We start from the raw sequence: 18,343 nt of genomic DNA on the forward strand, positions 1-18,343 counted from the left end.
CCCCAGGGAAAAAAAATCCCCTATTCTTTAATCTATTCATACCAGATTCCCTTATTCTTTAGAATGGCATTATGGCCCGGTCATGTCAGATTCTATTCTTGGGAGGGAAATTTCATATATGTCTTTTATAGTTTGGGACTCCTATACGGCTTGGCCTGCTTGCCAGCTCAGCTTCTGTTTACTAATAATCACTCGTCTACGCTAATTATATTGGAGCTTGCGAGGAGATGGAGATGTGATGGCGATGGAGATGGCGGGGAGAGATGATGATTTGCAATAACCCCTCGGGGCTGAGCCGATGGATCATGTGATGCCTGTAATCTAATCTGGATGAGTCAAAATGGTGGGGGCCATGATATTGGATCGCAGAGTCGTGGCCTGAGGATGCAAAAGAAAAGAATTGACCGATCGCTCAAAGTAACTTTCGACAGAAGCAAGACAAGCATTATCGCCGTCCACGGCCTCAACGGCAATGCTATGATGGCTTGACTGCTCGCCCAGAAAACATATGCTGGCTGCCCTGAGTTCTTGCCAAAATATCTCTACAATGCCCGAGGCCCTTGTGGCACTTGCCGGAGACTCAGATCTCTGGCGCTTGGGACGGACGGCTTTCTCGACCATTTTATCGAGCGAGGGGTATTTTGGGAATATCAGCACATTCAACAAGGGCCGTCTCGCTTCCGACTCAGTGGAAGAAGAATATGAGTAGAGGTGATGAGATCAAGTTAGTAGGGGTGGCTTGCTGATTAAAGTAGTCTACCATTCCAGAGTATTCTGATGTGACGGAAAGTTGGTTTTGGTAGCTGCTACCTGGTAACGCTATATATATGGGTAGCGCCGGGTCACGTGGGATAATTGGGTCATGTGTCTGCCAGACGACGGAGAGCAGGCCATATCATTCTGACATATCTGCTCTTTCACATTTCTTAATTCCTGCTAGGTTTTACTCTACTAATCTGTGTTTATTTATTGGCTGCAGAACAGCTCTGTCACAGAGGTTATGTTGCGGTCCTCTCAACTTGCCAGATGAAACTTTGGGCCTCCGCGTGTGATTTAGACTATAGGTACTTTGTAGCAAAAGTATTAAAAATAATTAAGAGCTAGAAATAATGACGGGATACGGTTCATTTGATTGGTATTTCTATGTGTATATGCTCCTGGCACAGTGGAAGCAGAGATTGTAAACATACAGGGGAAATTGGGGTGATGGATTTGTTCTAAGCGGTAATGTATTTGTAGATGCGAGAGAGAGAGAGCCTGAATGGCTACGGGTCGTCTGGGCTAACCGTGCTGTGGACATGGTAGGCGTGGCTCTGAAGCTCCATCTTGCTCTCGAGGACCACTTCACAGCGCGGGCATCTGATCGTGTCTCCAGGCTTGATGCGCTGGAGGTGTTTTCGTCCGAGGTGCTTGGTCACCCCGCCGTGGGTAGAGAATCTATCCAGACAGATGAAGCAGTAGAGTGGCCGATGGTCCTTCATCACGGCCCCCGCTGCGATCTCCCTCTGGCTGGGAGGCGGAGGGACGTGCACCTCCACCCTGACCCTCTGAAGCGCCAGGGCGGTATGTCTCTTGTCATGCGGGAGTCGGCAAGTATCCCCCTCCTCGAAGAGGCAGTATGCCGCAACCGCGTCGATCCCCTCGGTGCGTCGAAGCATCTCGTCCCACAGCGTCTCGCAGGGCAGCGAGAGAAGCGCCGAGATCAGTCGTTGCTGCGGGGGCGGGACTTTCTCATTGGTGCTCCGAGACTCACCGAATGTCTTTGAGATCTCGATCCCGGACAGCTGTCGCTTGATCTCGCGCAGGGGCTCCTCGAAGTCAAATTTTTCCTGTACATCACGTAGGAGTTTGTCTCTCGCCCGCTGGCGTGCGCCTGCCAGCTCACAGCTGATCTTCCTGTGGAGCTCGTACTTGACGGTCCCCTTGTGCTTCTTGAAGGGTCGCCCAAGGCGTCTGCTGAGCAGATCGCGTTTCCGGATGAGTTCCTGGATGTGGGGCTGCTGGTTGACCGACCTCGACTGGGCCGTGGTCAGTTCCTGCGGCCGGCGCGGATTGACGGAGCGGAGCATCCGGCACGCCGCGCGCATGATATGTTCCTGCGGGTCCAGACCCTGGACGATGGCGCGAACGTCCTTGTCCACCTTCCTGTGGAGATAGTATTTGAGGAACGTACGGGGATCTGAGTGCTGGAAGATGAGACTGCGAACCGCTTCGCTGACGTGCCCTGCACAATAGAAGCTGATGAGTGACCGGTGATCGGAAGCCAAGGTCTCCTCCCCGATCGGGACTTACCGCTGTTATCTAGCGCCTTGCCGGCACCATATCGCAGGCTGTACGGCCGAACGATGTCGCGGAATGCAGATATCTCCCCGATCCGCCTGATCCAGGGTTTGATGGTGCCGTACGTCAGCGCGTCAATGGCCGATATCTCGATCGCTTCCAGTGTCCGCTCAGACTTCCGGAACACCGGGACATCGTTCAGGGCCGGGTCCAAGTGGAGTTCGAGCTGGTAGGTATCTTTCGGTATCTTCAGGTCGACGAGTTGTCGTGCCGAAGTGAGAACCCTCTCGCCGTCGAGAGGGGCGAATGCGCGATCGGCGAACAGGAGCCCAAGGAGGGTGACGTGGGGGCTGAGGACCAGAGACGGGTCGAAGATGGTCTCCGGGACTATAAATGTGGTCCTAGATTCACAGGCACGCGGTCAGTCACGGTACGTCAGAACGGGTCGGAGCGGACGCGTCACGTACTCCTCCTTCTCTCCAAGGAATGTTTTGGCGAATTCAATGGTAAACTCGATCAGGATGTTATTGGGCCCGCCATCGGGGTCCTTCAGGAGGGTGATCTTGATGTGCCGGTAGCACAGATTCAGCAACGCCTGCGGTCGATTGGCCGAGAACCCGGCCAGCTGGAAGAACAGGCAGAGCAGGATCCGCTGCCGGCCGTGACCGAACTTCTTCTTGGTGGTGGTGACGGTCGTCTCGACGACCTTGACGAGGTCGTCCAGATAGACGACCGACTTCTTCCGCCGCCCCTTCTTGAGATGGTACAGCCGCGCCAGTTTTGGGATCACCTTGAACACAAGCAGGCCCCGGGTCAGTACCGTGAAACGATTCAGCCACCGGACGGGATCTGTCCAGGTGCCGAGGGTGATACGGGAAGGGGCAGTTGCATACATTTTTGATCACCCTCAGCGATATCTCCCGGTCGATCTTCTCCTGCATCTCCCTCTCGTAGACCAGACGGAAGATCTTCCAGTACGTCTCCAGGGAGCTCTGGTATTTGAGCCCCTGGCGTCGTCTCCCACCCTTGCCGCGACGTTGGTTCAGCACCCAGCGGAAGAAAGTGTATAGCATCTTTACGTCCATCCGCTGATACATCTCCTTGGGGTCCCGCTTGACGCAGGCGCAGAATCTGCATAGCGTTTGAGAAACTAGAAAGAAAATGCGGCCAGGAGAGGGGGAGGGGGGGATCCAGACACTCACTTGAACCATTCCTGCTCGATGCGGTCGAGCAGCTTCCGAGAGTTGGGCGCGTATTCATCGTATTGGAGTAAGGATCCGTCTGGGTCGGTCATCATATCCATATAGTACTCTGGAAGGTGCTCGTCGCCCGCCAGCAGACCAGCCAGATCGCTGGCGTCATCCTTGCCGTCTTCCCCGTAATCAGCCGGGTCCGTCAGGTCGGTCTCTCCGCTGGAATCGGAGGCCGTGCCATCGCTATCATCATCATCACCATCACCATCGTCCATCGGGTCTTCCTCGCTGTCGCTGTCGACGGGTGATGGTACGCGGTGTCCACGAGCCATTCTTCGTCCCGCACAGGACCAGAGGAGGAAACTGGAAGGGATACGGATGGAGGGCTCAGCGATGGATCGTTGAACGAACAGAGAGCTCGTTGGTTGGGGTGGGAGGGTTATAAGACTGGGCAAGCGCGACTTGATAGCTTGGGGAACGGCGAGGGGTTGATGGGCTGAGAAGATTCGACGAAAAGGGACGCTGGAATTGTGAGGGGGACCAGATCATCCGCTGGAGAGAAGGGAGCCATGATTTTATAGTCAGCCCCGAGAGGGCCATATCTGGCCGGCGGTCTCAACGTGGTTGGAAGGAGGAGGATGCAAGCGCCCATTTCCCAGAGCGGGTGAGGGGATCCATTTTCCGTACCTGAACGCTGGGGCGTGGGAATTGAGCTTGCAGCGCGCAGGAGGGGCGTCCGCCGTGCGTGGAGCGTGGCAGTATTGGACAACGGCCGGCGTAAAGCAGCCGTCGAGCTAGTCGACATCCGGCCTTTTGCTCACCGTTTGAACGTTTAATCCAGTTATTTACAATGATAGAAATCATAATTGTATTTGTTTGTATTTTCTGCTCAAATCTTTAGCTAGCTTCTTGCTTCTTGAGCTCTCATTCATATTTTAAAACAAGAGATCTTCTTTTCCTTATTTCTGTTTATCTGTGGGCGACGCAGTGTTCATATGCGTGGGAGGCTTATTCAGAGTGATTGTATTTGAGTATTGATTTATAAAGTGCTCTGACTTGTCACAGTATATGCAGATTTTTCTGATGATTTAATCAGTAACTTTTTATCTAAGAAGATTAGATTTGTTCTGTGCTCATATGAAAGATTCAATTCATGATGTCTGTGAAGATTATTGATGCAGTTGTAAACATGAAGTTTTGTCTATGATTGTTATATCTTCCTTGAATAGCATTGAAGCATGTGAGGTTGTTGTTGAGTTAGCATAAGTGGGTGCAATAGTCGTGGTAATGTATGGGTATGAGATGTGAGATGCAGAGTTTGAGTAGTTCAAAATTAATATATTGATTTAAAAGATTGATTTTGATAGCATCATCTCAGTTCTGTTCTTCTGCTTCATATATCTTCCTGTTGAAGTCAGATAAATAATTTGTCAGTAATGTGTTTCTCTGACAATTTCTATTCAACCATTGCATTGCATGTGTTTGAAGTGTAGAGTCCAAGAACAGAGCATCTAGTTGATGGAAGACTTTTTTAGAGATGCACATTTCATGTGTGTATGATTCAATTCAAAATTGAAATTTGGTTAGAACATCTTCTTCTAACTGATTATGAATGTAATAAGTTTGTGAGAGTAGAGAGTCTATCACAGACTCATCTTCTTCAAACTTGATTTTTATTTTTTATTTTCAAATTAAATAGATTGAGAGTTCTTCTGTAAATTTGTCAAGAAAAGGAAGATATTCTCTTCTTTCATATATAAGAGGTGTTGATATCTGTGTGATTCTTGATGTATTTATATTCAAATTGTTCAGTTGTTATTGAAACTTCATCATCTACAAGAATTGCTGCTGAAGGAAGTTATGGAATTCAGCATTATTTTCAATGAAGCTTTGATTTTCACGCATGAAGAGGTGTTTGTAGTTCATCTTGTTTTCATATGAGGTCATGATTCTTGATTCTGATAACTTGAAAATCAGAAGGTTCAGTTCTTATTCTTTAAAGAAAATACTTTATAAACACTCTGACCTCTTCACAGATATAAAATTATGGAGTTATTAAATGCTCAGATTTCTTCACAGCACTATCACAGTGGTGCAGCTTTGTAGAACTTTAGAATTTGTGAATGTTATCACAACAACACAGTTTTATGAAAACTTGATAACTTATTCTTAACTTGAGCATCTGAATGCAATCATAAATATAGAGTACTCAGACCGACACAGATGAATCAATTCATAAATGTAATGAATGTACATCAATTAACAATCTAACACTATTCTAAATACAAATTACAAATTGATTAAGAAAAGAAAGAGAAAAAAGATCAGAAGAAAAGATCATATGAAGAGGGTTTTTATAGAGAGAAGATCAGAATAGAAGAATATCAGAAGCCATCTCACAGTGAAGTATGGAGTGAAAAAACATTGAAAATTACATAAAAAAATCATTAGAACTACACGAGCGCGGAGTGTGAGGAACTATACAAACGCGCGGAAGAATCGTTAAAACTATGTGAGTGTGGAGTGTGAGGCAGAAAAAATTAGTTGTATAAATTAATTATTAATGAATGTTAATCTGTTATAGAAGTATTGATAAGATGTTTCAACTTTTATTTAAACAAGGCAATATAATGATGATGATCATGAAATGCTTCTGACTTTGAGAGTGCTGAATATAGTGCATTCCGCTGCTTTGCAGAAGTACAGTATTGTTTATAAATCAAGATATCAGAACTCTAAATTCAAGCATTTATAAAAGCTTTCATTCTTCAATCATTTTACTATAATTTTTTGATAATATGAGATAATTTTAAATATTTTTTCTGCTGATTATGAGACATAGTAGACAGATGCTGTGAGCCACAGATGTTTGATTGTGAATAAATTGACAAAGTATCAATATTAATGATTTCAAATTCTGAAAAAAATATTAATAAATTCAAAATTTGTTAAATCATTATCTGATGTTTCATATTCATTATCTAAATCATTGAAAAAGTGTTGTGATTGTTGAGAGAATTTATTTTCAAATGATGAAGAACATTGATTGAATCACATCTGATGTTGAATGTTTTAAGATTTAAAAGACATGATATCTTTGATCAATGATTGTAGCATGATGAGAAGAGGTAATAAGTTATAAAATAATAAAGATGATAATAAAATGACTAAAGATTTAAAAAAATATCAATTTGATAATGATCAGATAAATATTTAAGATAAATGTATGATTCTGAAATCAAATGAATATTTTGTATAAACAGGTTTGATTTTCCACAGATGATGAAACTGTTTCTTCTTAGACTTTTTATGAGATATTATATTGTGAGCACATGTGGAGTAATTGATTGGTCCAGAAGTTAGCAGGACTTGGCAGAAGTCTAAAGAAGTTTAGTTGATCGCATTAATCTGAAAATATCGAGAAAAGAGGCTGAGCATGCTGAGATAAGGTGGAATGTGTGTTGCAAGCTGCGACACGTGACCGGCGTGGAACGGTGTAATCACCGTGGAATCACCGTAAATTAACCCTACGTTCTTCCGGTATGGCAGTTCCAAGGTTGGTTCTTCAGATCAATCGACAATTGTCCTTGCACAACCCTCATCTTCGCTTTCGAGCAGTGACTTTCCGTACAGCGGCACCCATAGTTGCCAGATAATCGTTTCCTACCTCAATAGTGATCATTCGTCAAACTGATACCAATCGCTTTTGTTGTCTGTACTTGGGGTTCCGGACTCGATAATCAATGAGTACTCCAGTACTAGCACAAACACAAAATCCGTCGGCGTTCAAATTTCTTCTTGAAGCTGTACCAAAAGGATATCAATGATATCCTGGAGCGGGAGGCAGGTATGGGTGGGTAGTTAGCAGGTACTGGTAATTATGTTATGAACAACTACTCGTATACTATATGCGTCTGAACTAACTCATGGTGATCTATCGAGGACGATATTGTCGATTCGCCTCAATCCTTCGGTTTTAATTAGAATCTGGTATCCCTTGTATCACCTAAAGGCTTATCGTGTCTGAAGGGCACGTTGCATCCTGTTCTCATGCCCTTCTTTCTTCATCACAGCTTTCGTTGTCAATGTCTCAGCCAGGGGAAATTCTTGGCATAAATCCAGGATTGAGCATCCGAGGTTAACCAAACATCTTCCACCAGGGCGCAGGACATCACCTGGTTCGGCTGTACGCGGGTTAAATTCGCCATTTTTACACATTTTATCCACTGAGATGATAGAACAGGAATTGCGAGCTTGCAGAAACCATACGGGAAGCCCATCCCGATACTCCCCGTTATGCTTTTCGAGAAAACGAGGGCCCCGCTTTGAGGGTCCTTATCATCTGACAGCCCGCCGGACATGGAAACTTTCAATTGAATCCAGGGTCCCTAACTATATAAAGAACCCTCTCCCTCGAGGAGAAAAACTCCCTTGAACTCGATTTTCAAATCCAACGTGTTCTACCAACTTGTCCCCGTGAAAATCCAACTTCCCCCCTCAAGACTACGCTCTTTGTTGAACTTTACAGTGTCTTCCAACAGGCTTTTGATCGTCTTCTCTCATACTATCCATACCACAGAAATCTCGATACCAGCTGTCTCACTTGTTTAAATACCCACCAAAAAGCCCCAAGAAAATCACAGCTTGCTTTAATCCTTCCCTTCTCGTATAAGCATACATCTCCGCTCATCATGTATTCCAACACCGAAACTCAGAAATTTCTTGTCCTCGTACCGCATGAGCAAACGCCCACTGCCCGACCCCAAGGAATGAATTCCACAACACCGACCCCGCTCTCCTCTCCTCAGATCCCATCAGATGAAAATGGAATCTTGGCCTCGCACCTGCCGCAAAAATCCGTCCGCTCCAACAGTGCCAGCTCGACTGCGTCGACCGACATTAAAAGCGGATTTCTAAGGCTAGGGGTTTAAATGCCTGCCCTTGGCTTCACCTCCCTCCCTGTCATTCAGCTGAGGTATTCTCTCCGGGACTGTGTTTGCACCCATATGGCTTATGTACAGACGGAAATGGATATTTGACATGCAAATCGTGCCGTTTAAGATGGATGATGATTCACAATGGCCGGTCAACTTCCTTTCGGTTTTCCTTCCCCTCATTACTTCCTTCCTTTCGTTTTCTTTTCCTCGATGTCTCTTCTCATTCCTGAGATGGAGGGGTGAAGCCTGCCGAAATTTTTCGTTGACAGTAGAACCTGCCTTGAAATTTGATATTTCCGGACAGCTCAGCAAAATTAGAACTCGACAAATCACGAGAGGTCAAGATAACTATAACAAGACAAGGGCCACTGCCTTCTCATGCGATTTCTTCCCTGTATTGTTTTCGCCTCTACTCTAGGCAAAATAATCTTAGATCACTCTTAATTCATTATTAGTTCGTGCAAAATTCTAATGTTTTCAACAGATAACTACTCGTGAAATTGTTCCAGCTTTTGTTTTTTTTTTTTTTTTTTTTTTTTTCCTTTTCTCTTTTACTTCCCGGACAAAATACGTTATCCGAGTGAGAAAAGCCGGTCTCAATTTCTTCCAAATAACCAATTATAAAAAAGAGAGGAAAATTAAAAAGTAAATACAAGCCGTCAAGATCCTTGGTTGGACGCTATCTGGTTCAACAAACAAGGAATTAAAGTAATTGGCCTTCGGGCGTGGGCCCACCAGTGTGGGACTCCGTGGAGGCGAAAGTTTCTGTGTTTACTCGTGCAAGAAACGGAAAGTCTTAACTTAACTCCCCCACAAATCGCAAGGCTGGGATTATTTCCCATGGTTCCGCTTCCCTCGCCCTTGAACCCCCAATGACTTAAGGTTTTCTATTGTTTTGTTTCCAAAAAAAAAAAAAAAAAAAAAAAAAAGCTTTCAAGGTCCGCATCATCAGATGAGATGGTTGAGGAGGTTAATTCTCACGCGAGTCCACAACATATTTGGCCGGCTCCGCGTTGTTCCTGGCTTGAGTGTTACTGAGAGCTGCAGCTCGCATCCACGGTTCGAGCACCATGTATGATTTGGTAAGTGATAAATATTATTTTCAGGGACAGGAAGCTGGAAACGGGATTCTCAGGGCTCAGGTTGTGTGAGCTGTGAGCCAATTCTGACTGCAGAATAATGGCCTAGGCTTCGGTTGTGATCCGATAAGCTGAGATAGAGCAGACCACACCCCACGTCAATCAATAAAATGACCGGGTTATATGAAAATAGGGTGTCTAGAATGGACTGAAGACCGTCACACAGCAGTAGTCTTGCCTGCAAGATGCATCACAAGGTGAGAATGGGAAAAAAAGAAAGAAAGAAAGATGAACTAGCTGTCGAACAGCAAACCTCAAGAATTCCCCGCAGCCAGGTGTATGTAACACACGTTGTGTCTTGTCCTACCCTCACCCCCCCCACCGTTCCGCTATGTATGTATTCAGCTTCTAAGGAACGGCAGCGCTCATTCTTTGTTCTTGTGAAGAGTACACTCGAAATGTTCACCATAGGCAGTGCATCGCGGGTCCGTACATCGCGTATGGTACCCTGGTAGTAGCTTTACGTCACATTTGTACCCGCATCGGCATGCCTGTTCAAGATTTTGTGGGAAGAAAGAAAGTGGAAGACCAGAAGGGGAGAGGGGGGATGTGCATTGCAGAAGTTGTATTTCATCTTGGCATCCCAATGGGTAACCTGGCGGCGTCCCAGAGCTGAGGAAGTTCCTCGTTGTTAGATGCGTTTGCTCATTATTGGTAGTTATCTTTGACGACGTGCCGAGTAGCGAGCTTCTGATTCGAAGAGTCTTGATGGCGGTAAGTTAAAATTGATAATGCCCCTGTGCGATGCTCTGATTTCCGGCACATGGGAACATCTTAGGGTTCCATTGGGTTAGTGAAAGTTGTCCTTTGGAAAAGTAATTCCATTGAAGAAATTTATACAGTGGGTAGAAGAAAAAGGGCGAGAAGTTCACTGAAGCCGTGGCATGCTGAGGAGCCTACGGCAATAATCGATCATACCAGCGCATTGCCGCTGGTTTATGTAGGAAAAAAATCGAACTGGGAATATCGCCCACCAAAGCGTAATGTAGCCGTCCAAAACTGAGAACGGAAAAGTAAGCATAAAACCCATCATATGAAGACAATCGTTATTCTGTAAAATGCGAGGGCTCTAATGCAAGCCACGACCCTGCGACCTTTATTATCAAACATATGACAAAAAGGAGATGATTATCTCTCCCAGTCAAGCCTAATACAAATCAACTACAAAGTAAATAAGTAAAGTTAAACGAAAAGATATAAAACCTTAGTTGAATTCGAATGACCGGGAGTTAAATAAATACTAATATAAATAAAAATAGTATGGAAAAAAAAAGGGAAAATAAAAAGAATGTTCATAGCTTTTGTTTGATATTTGATATGTGGAGAAAACATACTTGAGACGAAAGGAAGTAGAATGAGATTTAAAGCACACGTATGAGATACAAAGGGAGGGGGGACAAAACGGGAATAGGTCACACAATCCGGAAGAGTAGAGGGATTTAGCGATTGATGAGCAAATCAATCAATCAATTAATGAGAGAAAAGAAAAAGAAGAAATACGGCAGTTCATTTGTTGACCGTGTTTAAAGTAATCTGCTTAAGTTGTAGAAAGGGAAAAAGAAAACCCACGAGGAGTAGTTTAAGAAGAGAAAAGAGAGGTGGAAAGAAAAGAAAAAGAAAAATAATGCAGAAAATGAGCTTTGTTTAGTTTATCCAGATGAATGAGAAAATCAAGGAAAGAAAAAACAAAGACACTTGTAATAGCATTGACAAAGGAAATAAATAATGAATCTTAACGAAAATAGGGAGGAGAAAAAGAGAAAAAAGAGAAAAGAGAAAGTACTAGAGCCTAATTAAGAAAAACACATTTGGATATTTATTGACACAAGGTTTCAAGACGAAAAGAAAAGAAAAGAGACAGGAATCCGGGTAAGATGATAAGAGAAGAGAGGGAAAAACATATAAGAGCATGGAAAAAAAAGGCCTCAGGAAGGGAAAGAGGGCAACAGACAACAGCAAACAAAATAAACATAACAGAAGAGGATTTTGAACAAAGGAAAAAAGTTGAAACAAAGGACTAAACATAGGAAAAGAAAAGAACAAATGAAATAGAGAACTTTGAGGGGAATTTGTTTTCATTCACCAAAATAGTTCAGGCTCAAGCTTTAAAGTCTGAAACAAGAGGGAGATCAACGACGGAGACAATCGGTTTTCCAATGGAAGGAGGAAAAATAAGATAAAAAGAAAACAATCAGAGTGGAAAAACACGCCTAAGGGGGAATAAATTCATATTAGAGAAAAACAAGTTTCGAAGAGGATATCAAGTGGTAGAAAATAAGGTAAATGTGATGATGATACAAGCGCCGGTGAGGTAATTTGGGATCCTCGGCTCAGAATAGGTTCGTTTCAGGGACTCTTGTCTCGCCCTTCTGGTCGTCCCCACGAATAGAATTTAGACGTCTGTGTGTATGTGAAGGAGACGATGAATCGGGGATGGGGAAACTTGTTTTTTGTTGCGGGAACGAGGAAGATAAAGCCTCCGTCGTATTCTCTTCCGCTTGCTTCCCACCATCAACCTTGGTGGCTCTTACAACCCCCAATAGAATGAAAGCACCAATCCGCCAACCACAAAGCGTTCTCTCTTTTATTGGTCTTCTGTCTTTTCTCCTGCTGCTGAAATTTTGTTATGGCATGTAGTTTCCCCAAGGTGATAGCTGGCGACTGTAGCATTTAGCCAAACAGGTGTTCTTTTTCACTGATGATCGCCAGCACGGTACTTGCCCCGTCGCCTGAAAAAGTCCATAACTCTTCTTGCAGCCCCAGAGCTACCAGAATGATGTGACGGATCTTTCTCATATTCGTAGGCATCGGCGAACTTGCGATTGTTCTTCTGGAGAACATTGGAGACCCTCCCAGACTGGTGGTTAGGCTGTATTGACTGCCGAGAACCATTGTCATTGTTATGGCCCGGATTATATTCCTCCGGGTAACTGGGCATAAACTGCTCCGCGTAACCGGAATTCTGTGGCTCAGTGAGGTATCTCGTTGAAGAAGAGTTAGCATGGGGTTCCTCTTGGTAATATTGCTCAGCAGCAATGTGAGGTGACCCATATGGATTTCTCTGGAGTTTGGGGTCCGATTCAGCGTGAAGGGTCGCAAACTGTTGGTCGATTTGAGCAGAGTAATTCATCATATCCAATTGGTCATTGGCGTTGGTAAGGCCTTGTTCGACTTGGGTGTGGTGACCGGCGGTCGGGTGGTGAGAATGTGAGGTAGCATTGGCAGTTGATACCTGTTGGGGCTGCTGCTGATGACCTTGACTCATTGGAAGGTGGAGAAAATCGTTAACCTGGGCCATGTGAGAGTCAGCAGCGGGGGGCGTTTCTTTGCTGGATGAGAAGTTTTTCATAGAAAACGATGCAGGCAAGAGAGAAAATCTTCGTTGTTTCGTAGTATGCTCTTGGTTGGAATCCACTAGTTTCCGATGAAAAGGGTGAGAAATTGACCGACGGGAATCCATTGACGCTCGCGGTTCATCCGAGACAATCGGCTCCTTCATGCTAGTTGGGGGGTAGCGTTTATTTGGTCGTTGCCCATGCTGAGATGATCTTCCACCGAATATAGAGCCAGATCGCCCAAACAACTTCTCACCAATGCTACTCACGGTGCTAGAACGCTTATGGCTCTTGGTTTGTGCTTCTTGTTGCTGGGCAACGCTATAGTCCAGATTTGTACTGGGCTGATCAATTGAACTCTCTGCAGGTTGCTGGGTGATAGGCGGAGAGATACTGTAGGCTGTGGCATTTTTGGGCTGAGCGAGCCGACCCTGCACATTGGTTGTTGCGACCGCTGGGGCGGCGGGTTGACTGTAAGAACCTCTGGACGGCAAACGGCTGTCATATCTCCCGGCGCCGGTAGAAGCCAGGGACCCGCCAGTTCGAGGTCGGGTTGTTTGGGGTAAAGTACCTTGAATACCAGAGTACGTACCAGTTAGGTCTGAGATCGATTGCGCTAAGTTTCCATATTGCGAATGCGGCCTACCTTGAAGGCGATCTGTTGTGTTATGACTGGTAGAATGGGTGTTTACAGGCGGGTCCTTCGGCAATGGTTTAGACCGTGAAGCGGCCGTTGTTGTGGCTGCGGCCGCGCCTGCTGTGCTTGAAGTTGGAGGTTCTTGGTTATTAAATTTTGGTTGAACGTGCGACGAACCTGCAGGACCTGATATTGGGCTCAGAGGAGAAGAGGCGGTAGTTGAGTCACCACGAGCAGTTTGAGACTGAGGGGGCACGTATTCGACTTGGACTGTTCTCCTTTTCGCATCCCTTGCTTTAGGTTTTTCATCTTCTTGAGAGATTTTCCCTGTATGGTGATTGAGGCCTCCCACCGGTGAAGCGTTGCTGTGATGCTGAGTTTTGGGTGGTTCTCTAACAGAAGCGCTACGAGCAAGGGATGGGGTCTCTTGTTGGTCTTCTGTAGAATGGTTTAGCAATCGTACGATTTTCAAGGAATAAAGGAAAAGTTGAGAGTCAAAGTTCTGGGAATCTGTTTTCTTTTATGTGATCTAAAATAAACAGGACTCACCGGCAGGAACAGTGGTGTTTGCAATGTCAGCCACATTAGTAGTATTGCTGGTAATGTGCGATACCACATGTGCATACTCCGCAAGCCAGCTATGTCGCGCAACTTCGAAGAGATCTGCCCGTTTTCGCGGATCCGGGACAAGGATGCGCCGCAGCAAATCTCGCGCGTGTGGTGTGACGTACTCGGGAAAAGTGAGAGGTGTCGTTACAATATATTTGTAAAGAAGATTTATGTTATCGCCCTCAGGGTTTGCGGGATCATCATCAAAAGGGAGATAGCCAGCAAGCATTGCATACTGGACAAACGCATGTTAGTAAACAAAACCGAAATTTGCACAAATAAAAGGGATCATTAGACACACCAAAATAACTCCACAACTCCAAACGTCAACCTTACGCCCGGTGTATAATGAATCAGTGACGACCAGTTCTGGCGCGGCATAGCACGGACTACCACAGCTAGTTTGCATAAGGTCACCGCGCCTTAAGCCCTTTGCGTTGGGCCGATCTAGCTTCATCCTTTTCACGAATTCTCTATTCGTCAGGTTATATTCAATTTCTTCGCCCAGTTCGTCTGTGGGGTCGAATGTGTTCGCGAAACCAAAATCTGTGATAATGATATTGCGGTTTCGATCGAGCATTAGATTTTCGAGTTTGAGATCTCGGTGAACAATACCTTTCTTATGCAAATAACCTACGCCGGAAACCAGTTGGGCAAATAATCGACGAGCAGGGTTGTCTTTCAGATACCGGTGGTTAAGGATATAGTCGAACAATTCACCCCCAGATGCATACTCCAAAACAATACCAATATGTCGATCAGTCTCTGCCATCTCGTGAAGTCGGACTATATTTGGATGTGAAAGCTCTTTTAAAATCGAAATTTCGCGATATATTTTCGGGAGGCGGCTGGGGTTGTTCCCAAGGCTCTCCCTTCTCAGCAATTTGATCGCGACTTGCACGCTGCCGTCTTTCTTCCAACCAAGTTTAACTTTTCCAAACTCACCCTCACCAATGGTTTGACCAAGAATATAGTCACCAAAAGTAGTTTCTTTTCGCCTTGATGAGGAATTTGAATAATCGTGCCGGCTTCGAGCACCGCGGCCCCCGTCGTCGACCCCTTCACTGCTAACAAGGCCCAGTCCTGACAAGGTTTCTGGGTCAGGTTGAGCTTCCGCCTGGCGTTCCTTTTCTCGCGAAATATCTACTGCAGGGTCTGTGATGATCATCCGATTAACCACCGTACTTGGCTCTTTATCAGCGCCAGTGGGAATCGAAGTTGGTCCCATTGTAGCCTCAGATCTACTTTCCATCGCAGAAGGCGAGGTGTGATCCCTCGGCTCTCGTGTGCTCGTAGCTCGTTGTGGGACATCCGGCGGATGTGGGCATTTTCGACGCTTGACAGCGGATGATTCCGCATCATCATTCGCCTTGTCCCTACCGTTTGTCTGCGCATGGTCCCGGTCCCCACGATCTCGTGCACCATCTCCCCTTCGTCTAGAATGTTTGGAGTTCGCTACTCGTTCCGTGGAGGTATTGGCGGATGGCGCAGTTGATGATGTGCGACTTCGTTGGTTTGATGAGGTGCGAGGAGGGGGGATCGGAGGAGAACCAGGTCCATCAGATAGTGTGGGGGTCGGGCGTGGTCGCGTACTACTCGACGCTTGGCCTGGAGTTGGGGTAATAGGGGAGCCACGAGTGGAGGGAGGCAATGGAAGATGTTGTGGGGAATTCATTGTCGAAGTAACGGCGGAGGGAGGGGAGTAGAACTGGTCAGGGCTAGCAGGAGGGTTGAGTGCGGCAGCATGATCAGTCTGGTGCCTGCTCGACTGGCGTGGCCCAACTGATGGTTCGCGAAGTGGTTGTCTCGGAGATCCTGTTGATGCATACTGGCTAGGCGACTGAGTTGTGCTATGCTGGCAAACTGTCTGCATAGCAGACGACATGCCTTTCCCCTTAGAGAATAAAGCAGCAAGAGGGTGAAGTGATGATAACTCAAATATTCGTGTTCCAGAAGTCAATTTCCCCTTCACGCCAAATTGCTTTAAATTTTCGAAGGAACTGGATGTGCTCTAGTACTTCAGGCTCTGAACATTTGTCCGCACAGACACCTGAAAACCGAATATCTGTTTACCCACTTCTAAAAAATATAATAGCCAGTCGTCCAAATCATCTAGTCAAGGATTTTAAGCCGTAGTAGTGGATTTCTCAATGTGTCCCGCGAGAGTGATTGTAGTCAAGCGGTTCACAAACGGTAGCTGTGAACTCGGTTGAGCGTTGTATTGTCTGTCGTTGTATATTGTTGTTGAGGTTTCGTGAACGCGAAGACCGATTGTACGCTGCAATTGGGAAAATCCGGGTTCGAAGAGTGATGCGCAGCAGGTCTGTTGAAAGCAGGGAGGGACAACACACCCAGCTTCGAGGGAAACAACAACCACAAAAACAAAAAACAAAAACTAGGCACAAAAGGAAAGACAAGAAGAGTAATCGACCAGCAACGCGTCGTTTGCACAGTTCTGTTAGACCAGTAACAGATGCATCAGCAGCGGGGGCAGAGGCAATTGAGACAATGAGAGGTTGTTTGCTGGAGTGTTGGTGAACTGCGGCCAAACGTGCCTTCCGCAGGTTTAGGGAGCAGCAAGACAACCTGAGGGCAATTTGTTATTCCCACCTCCGCTACGATGGATTAGACAGAGCACGCGCCACCAGGAACACTGACAAGGCGTCCTACTTGGTGTAACTGGTAGGTGAGCAAGCGATGGCAGCAGATGCCGGTGGTCTCAGCGCGCGAACAGACGGCACAAATTGGTGGATAAGCTGCGCGGCAATGACTGACGTGATGGCTGACGGGCCGGGAGGGGAGTGACGACGAGACGGTTTAACGACGACACGGACGTGACAGGATAACTCCAGTAACCAGAGATTGGGGAGCGTATGAGTTGGTCTAGGGTGCGATTGGTTATGGAGTCGACCAAAACAGCATGATCGACTGTAGGACCGAGGGAGGGAAAGGGGTCGTGGGTTTACAAGGAACGGCCGTAAGACCTGGAGAAGCCGACCGGGCGGCCTGGTCTTTGGGGGTGGAAGGAGAGAGACGAGCGCGCTAGAGGAGGGAGGAAGAGGAAGAGAGGGGTGGAAAAGAGGAGAGGAGAGGAGGAGAGGGAGAGGAGGAGAGGAGGAGGAGGGTGGTGGTGGTGGTGGTGGTGGTGGTGGAGAGGAAACTAGGGTTGAGTTGTGAGTTGGAGTCGCAAGCCAAAGTGGAGGAGAACAACAAATCGGGCAGTGGGCGGGTTAGTCAGGACTAGCACAGAGGGGATCGACCGCCACTTATTATTATATTCGACACCACGACCGCGTCGACGACAACGGGAGCAGAATGACTGGAACAACAACTACAACGGTTTGCTGAGTGAGCTCAGAGAGAGCGAAAGTGGGTGAATGGGTGATCAAGCCGTTCAGCCTCTGCCAGGTCACCGTCCATGATCCCCATCACCAATGGACAAAATAACCCCTGTCTTTAACGAACTCCTGATAATGCTCACGAATACTCAAGTCCCTTTGGAATGGAATATCAACCATCAACCACTCCAAGAGCAACGAGAGCAACGCCAGCTGCACTATTCAATCCCACAAATGCAAAGAATGGTGATGATCCACGCGTAGCTCAGCGGAAGTTCCCGCTGAACAAGCTTCAGCTCTTTATTGTCTCTTTCAAGTTTTATGGCGCCAGGGGAAAAATGCTCCTGAAAGGAAAAATCAAAATAAATACCGCGAAGCAACATCCACGCCGCTCGCGTTTCTTGGTTGAAGCTCCTCTATGGAGCCTTGCGCCAGCTTCTGATTCGCCATCTTCCCTCATAAACCTCAGGAAACATGCTTTTCGGAGAAGCAAAGAAAAACCATAATCTTGTTGTCCTAAATTTTATTGCCTTGCCCGAAATTCTTCTAGGTATGCTTGAAGGCTGGCAGGCAACAAAAAAACCGTTTTTATCCCTGCCCAAGGCTGCCTTTGCCTTTTAACTACCGTCGCCTGCGATAGGCGGTAGGACACTCCTGCTACAGGGCTGAATTCTCACCAAACTGCCTGGCTTTTGACTGATACGGGCAAACAAGCAGACTCGGAGACAAGAATGACAGCGTGGCAATGTGGCGAAACGGGTGAGGTGATCATCCACTTCGTATGAGCCTTACTACTATAGCAAAAGCCGTTTCTTCCTCTCTAGTTTATTAACAGTGAAGGTTGTTTCGTCTTTATTTTTCATTCATTTTCTCTT

At 46.2% G+C, this 18,343-nt stretch overlaps 4 protein-coding genes across 4 annotated transcripts; 2 read left to right on the forward strand and 2 right to left on the reverse strand.

The window, feature by feature from the left end:
* Positions 1-1,265: 1,265 nt before the first annotated feature.
* On the reverse strand, positions 1,266-3,805 carry HCAG_02398 (predicted protein; the record flags this gene model as incomplete). The annotated part of the gene is made up of 5 exons (XM_001542177.1): positions 1,266-2,224; positions 2,293-2,681; positions 2,748-3,070; positions 3,174-3,411; positions 3,483-3,805. The coding sequence occupies 5 exons, from the start codon at positions 3,803-3,805 to the stop codon at positions 1,266-1,268; spliced, it is 2,232 nt and encodes a 743-aa protein (XP_001542227.1).
* A 4,359-nt stretch (positions 3,806-8,164) lies between these two features.
* Positions 8,165-8,404, forward strand: HCAG_02399 (predicted protein; the record flags this gene model as incomplete). Its single annotated transcript, XM_001542178.1, has 1 exon — positions 8,165-8,404. One exon carries the CDS (start codon positions 8,165-8,167, stop codon positions 8,402-8,404), a length of 240 nt encoding a protein of 79 aa, XP_001542228.1.
* Positions 8,405-12,241: 3,837 nt separating this feature from the next.
* HCAG_02400 (hypothetical protein) lies at positions 12,242-14,902 on the reverse strand (the record flags this gene model as incomplete). Its single annotated transcript, XM_001542179.1, has 5 exons — positions 12,242-13,365; positions 13,477-13,530; positions 13,699-13,959; positions 14,071-14,365; positions 14,432-14,902. 5 exons carry the CDS (start codon positions 14,900-14,902, stop codon positions 12,242-12,244), a joined length of 2,205 nt encoding a protein of 734 aa, XP_001542229.1.
* A 1,736-nt stretch (positions 14,903-16,638) lies between these two features.
* HCAG_02401 (predicted protein) lies at positions 16,639-17,307 on the forward strand (the record flags this gene model as incomplete). Its single annotated transcript, XM_001542180.1, has 3 exons — positions 16,639-16,645; positions 16,817-16,931; positions 17,121-17,307. The coding sequence occupies 3 exons, from the start codon at positions 16,639-16,641 to the stop codon at positions 17,305-17,307; spliced, it is 309 nt and encodes a 102-aa protein (XP_001542230.1).
* Between the last annotated feature and the right edge of the window lie 1,036 nt (positions 17,308-18,343).

Source organism: Histoplasma capsulatum, genomic scaffold (assembly GCF_000149585.1).
Source record: "Histoplasma capsulatum NAm1 scaffold_2 genomic scaffold, whole genome shotgun sequence".
Taxonomy (NCBI): domain Eukaryota; kingdom Fungi; phylum Ascomycota; class Eurotiomycetes; order Onygenales; family Ajellomycetaceae; genus Histoplasma; species Histoplasma mississippiense.